Genomic DNA, 5352 nt, shown 5'->3' with positions numbered 1-5352 from the left:
TTTGCACCCAATACACAAACAAAATTCATGATGTTGAAGGAGATGCAAACACATAAAGATGTTAGTGGAATGTTTGGATCATCCACACTTATGGCCACGAGGACAGAAGTGGCACCGGGTAAGAAATAAAATATCTTTGGCTTTACAAAATATGTTGTTATATTTAAGTCAATTTATTATCAAAATATACTTACTTTTTTACTTGTATGGTGGAGAATGTTTGGTGCATCATCCCCAAATTTGCAACAATTAGCTATACGAATCTTGTCTTTGACTTGTAGTGCATCGGGATGTGAACGCAACTAGAGTGTTTTTGAACAAGTAATTATTTACTTACTTTCCTTTTGGGTTTACCTTAAAAAATTATAAGTGTCTCATCTTAGTTATTTATTGGAATGTTGCAGATTCATACCAAGAAAAGGAATAAGCTTGATATTAAAAGAATGCATGACTTGGTCTATGTTAAATACAATTAAGCATTGAAGCAGAGATATAACATCAAAGATGAAGTTGACCCAATCTCCATCAATGACATTGATGAATGTAATGAATGACTTATTGGGGAGATGGATAATGATGATGATGAAGGTGGAAATAAGAGGGTTTTTAGGATGATGATGATGATGTAAAATGGGATGTTGTTTATAGGGCTTCAGGGATTGGGGAGCCTAGAATGAATACAAGGCGTCAAAAAATAAAGAACCCTATACTTCTATGTTCAAGAGGAAAACCTGAGAAAGCTGAGGATGGTTCTTCATCATCTACAAAAGGGAAAGAGAAAGTACTTGTTGAAGTAGTTGAAGAAGTAGATGAAGGAGTAGATGAAGAAATGGAACATGGACAAAGTGAAAAGGAAGCTGTAACTTTTGAATGTAATGACTCGAATCAAGAAGAAATTGAAGGATATGTTGTCGAGTTTGCTGTTGTGGAGGATGATGTTGGGGAGGAGGAGGAGGATATTTAGAAGATTAAATCTTTTGCATTTGATATTTGTGTTTTGCTTTGATTTTTAGTTGTGGGTCTTTACAAGACATATTAGTATTATTTATTTTACTTCTTAGTGATCTTATGAGGTTAAGATACATTGATACTTAATGATTTTTATTAAACTTTATGTTATTGTTCATGACTGAATTTTGGCAATCGTCATCTGTCATTGCAACACTAGTATTTTACATCACTGAAACAACATATTAGGGTCAAGATTCAAATCCATTTTTCTCTCTTTCATCCATTATGGTTGGTTTGCTTCTGTCAAGTAGATGATTAAGCATTAGATGGTTAAGTTTCTGTCAAATAGATGGTTAAGCGTTGAATGAAATCGCTTCTACCAAGGATAGTTAAACGTCGTTATTGCTTCATATTCAAATTTCAAGACTGGGAGATAAGGACCAGCTAGAGGAGGTTTTAAAGTACAATCATCAGGATTCAATAGAACCATTTCAAGCTTGGAATGTTTGATACATTCCAGCTTGCGGGGATATGTTAAAATATGTGTTTTATTTTCTGTTTTAGATCAATTAGTTTACATCAGTTAGTTAATGTTATCTTTCACTGTATAAACTCTTATATTCTCTCCCTTTCACAATTCATTGAGAAATAATGAGAATAATGTGACATTTTCTTTCTTTCATTTTTCTTTTTCTTTAAGCTTTTCATTTCTCATTCTTCTTGATTTATGAAGAAAATCATTCTTTCATGCATACCAAATTGCAACATTATCTGCTACTTCCATGTATCTGGCTTATAACAATAACCTACTCATTATTATATGCCGCCTTGTATTTCTCTTTGCTCCATGTTATATACTTGAGCCTAAGATGGAAGATCCAGATATGTTATGAAGTATATTCTGTAGTTTTGAAAACTGGATACTTATATTCCAACAAAGATTTATTATCCCAAATCATTTGTCAAATCCTGCCGCATAAAACATATTATGTGAATTAAAAATTTTAAATATTCATTATTATTATTATTATTTTATTATCATTAGTGTGAAATAATATTAAAGATATGACTTGGGATAACAAATTTGGTTCCTTATCTATCTTTCAACTATCATATTTCACGAATAAATATATATGCTATATATATAGCATATATATATATATATATATATATATATATATATATATATATATATATATATATATATATATATATATATATATATATATATATATATATATATATATATATATATATATATGCTATATATATAGCATATATATTTATTCGTGAAATATGATAGTTGAAAGATAGATAAGGAACCAAATTTGTTATCCCAAGTCATATCTTTAATATTATTTCACACTAATGATAATAAAATAATAATAATAATAATGAATATTTAAAATTTTTAATTCACATAATATGTTTTATGCGGCAGGATTTGACAAATGATTTGGGATAATAAATCTTTGTTGGAATATAAGTATCCAGTTTTCAAAACTACAGAATATACTTCATAACATATCTGGATCTTCCATCTTAGGCTCAAGTATATAACATGGAGCAAAGAGAAATACAAGGCGGCATATAATAATGAGTAGGTTATTGTTATAAGCCAGATACATGGAAGTAGCAGATAATGTTGCAATTTGGTATGCATGAAAGAATGATTTTCTTCATAAATCAAGAAGAATGAGAAATGAAAAGCTTAAAGAAAAAGAAAAATGAAAGAAAGAAAATGTCACATTATTCTCATTATTTCTCAATGAATTGTGAAAGGGAGAGAATATAAGAGTTTATACAGTGAAAGATAACATTAACTAACTGATGTAAACTAATTGATCTAAAACAGAAAATAAAACACATATTTTAACATATCCCCGCAAGCTGGAATGTATCAAACATTCCAAGCTTGAAATGGTTCTATTGAATCCTGATGATTGTACTTTAAAACCTCCTCTAGCTGGTCCTTATCTCCCAGTCTTGAAATTTGAATATGAAGCAATAACGACGTTTAACTATCCTTGGTAGAAGCGATTTCATTCAACGCTTAACCATCTATTTGACAGAAACTTAACCATCTAATGCTTAATCATCTACTTGACAGAAGCAAACCAACCATAATGGATGAAAGAGAGAAAAATGGATTTGAATCTTGACCCTAATATGTTGTTTCAGTGATGTAAAATACTAGTGTTGCAATGACAGATGACGATTGCCAAAATTCAGTCATGAACAATAACATAAAGTTTAATAAAAATCATTAAGTATCAATGTATCTTAACCTCATAAGATCACTAAGAAGTAAAATAAATAATACTAATATGTCTTGTAAAGACCCACAACTAAAAATCAAAGCAAAACACAAATATCAAATGCAAAAGATTTAATCTTCTAAATATCCTCCTCCTCCTCCCCAACATCATCCTCCACAACAGCAAACTCGACAACATATCCTTCAATTTCTTCTTGATTCGAGTCATTACATTCAAAAGTTACAGCTTCCTTTTCACTTTGTCCATGTTCCATTTCTTCATCTACTCCTTCATCTACTTCTTCAACTACTTCAACAAGTACTTTCTCTTTCCCTTTTGTAGATGATGAAGAACCATCCTCAGCTTTCTCAGGTTTTCCTCTTGAACATAGAAGTATAGGGTTCTTTATTTTTTGACGCCTTGTATTCATTCTAGGCTCCCCAATCCCTGAAGCCCTATAAACAACATCCCATTTTACATCATCATCATCATCCTAAAAACCCTCTTATTTCCACCTTCATCATCATCATTATCCATCTCCCCAATAAGTCATTCATTACATTCATCAATGTCATTGATGGAGATTGGGTCAACTTCATCTTTGATGTTATATCTCTGCTTCAATGCTTAATTGTATTTAACATAGACCAAGTCATGCATTCTTTTAATATCAAGCTTATTCCTTTTCTTGGTATGAATCTGCAACATTCCAATAAATAACTAAGATGAGACACTTATAATTTTTTAAGGTAAACCCAAAAGGAAAGTAAGTAAATAATTACTTGTTCAAAAACACTCCAATTACGTTCACATCCCGATGCACTACAAGATTCTTATAGCTAATTGTTGCAAATTTGGGGATGATGCACCAAACATTCTCCACCATACAAGTAAAAAAGTAAGTATATTTTGATAATAAATTGACTTAAATATAACAACATATTTTGTAAAGCCAAAGATATTTTATTTCTTACCCGGTGCCACTTCTGTCCTCGTGGCCATAAGTGTGGATGATCCAAACATTCCACTAACATCTTTATGTGTTTGCATCTCCTTCAACATCATGAATTTTGTTTGTGTATTGGGTGCAAACTTATGAAGGCAAGCATGCAACCCACCTATAACCTCAGGGTCAAATTCCATGTTGCGATATGCATAATAATATTCCGGATTTAGCATGTGACCAACCGCATGTAATGGGGGATGAAACTGACAATTTCATATTTCACCAATGATCTTAAAGACATCCTTGTATTTGTTCTCCTTCTCATTAAATGACTTTATAGTGGTCTCCTAGCCTTATCCATAGCTTCATAAATATAACCCCTGACTACTTTCTTCTCACTATCCACGAGCCGAAGCACTTTCACAAGAAGTCCAATACCCTTCATTGTATATGCATCATTCTTCCAAAAGCTTCTCATTAGCACAATTTTTGTTGCTTCATTTCCTTTGATTTCTTTGGACAATTTGTTTGTGGTCCATTCATCTGAGACAAACATCTTCCTCAAATTTGCCTTATTCTCATAAAGCCTTTCCAAAGATAGAAATGATGTTGCAAAGCGGGTCACTACATGCTTCACCAACTCCCTCTTCTTTATGAAGTGTCTCATCAAACTTAAAGTACTTGAACGGCCATAAATAAATCCAACAAGAGAGATAACCCTTTTGATTGTCATTTTGATCCTTGGAAGCTTTCCGATATCTTCCAATATCAAATTTATGCAATGAGCTGCATATGGGGTCCAATAATTTTTTGGTCTTTTCATTTCCAACATCTTACCAGCTAGAACGTAGTTTCTCCCATTTTTCTGTTATAACTTGTATAACATTTGCCTCTCCAACCTCCTCCACAACAACATCAAATAACTCAAATATTTTATCACTGATTTTTACAAAGACAGACCCATCCACAGACTTGATGAACATTGTCCCTATAGTCGAATTCACTGGAAAATTAATAATACATATTTATTTCCTATAAGTCGAAGCGTCATACATGATGGAGCATCCAAAACTTTCCCATTGCGCCTTATGATCCTTCATCAAGTCTTCTGTGTAATTTACCTCCATTTCTAGGAGTGGGACTGTCATAGCATAGTAGGATGGAGGTGGCAAATATGGTCCAAACTTTCCAATAGCT

General features: G+C 32.0%; 1 protein-coding gene across 1 annotated transcript; it reads right to left on the bottom strand.

Annotated features, from left to right (window-relative positions):
- Positions 4490–4987, bottom strand: LOC109346961. The gene has a single exon (XM_019586700.1). The coding sequence runs from the start codon at positions 4985–4987 to the stop codon at positions 4490–4492; it is 498 nt and encodes a 165-aa protein (XP_019442245.1).

This window comes from Lupinus angustifolius, chromosome LG05, assembly GCF_001865875.1.
Source record: "Lupinus angustifolius cultivar Tanjil chromosome LG05, LupAngTanjil_v1.0, whole genome shotgun sequence".
In the NCBI taxonomy this organism is placed as follows: Eukaryota; Viridiplantae; Streptophyta; class Magnoliopsida; order Fabales; family Fabaceae; genus Lupinus; species Lupinus angustifolius.
The sequence above is the reverse complement of the archived record's forward strand: the minus strand, read 5'-3'. Positions and strand labels throughout refer to the sequence as shown.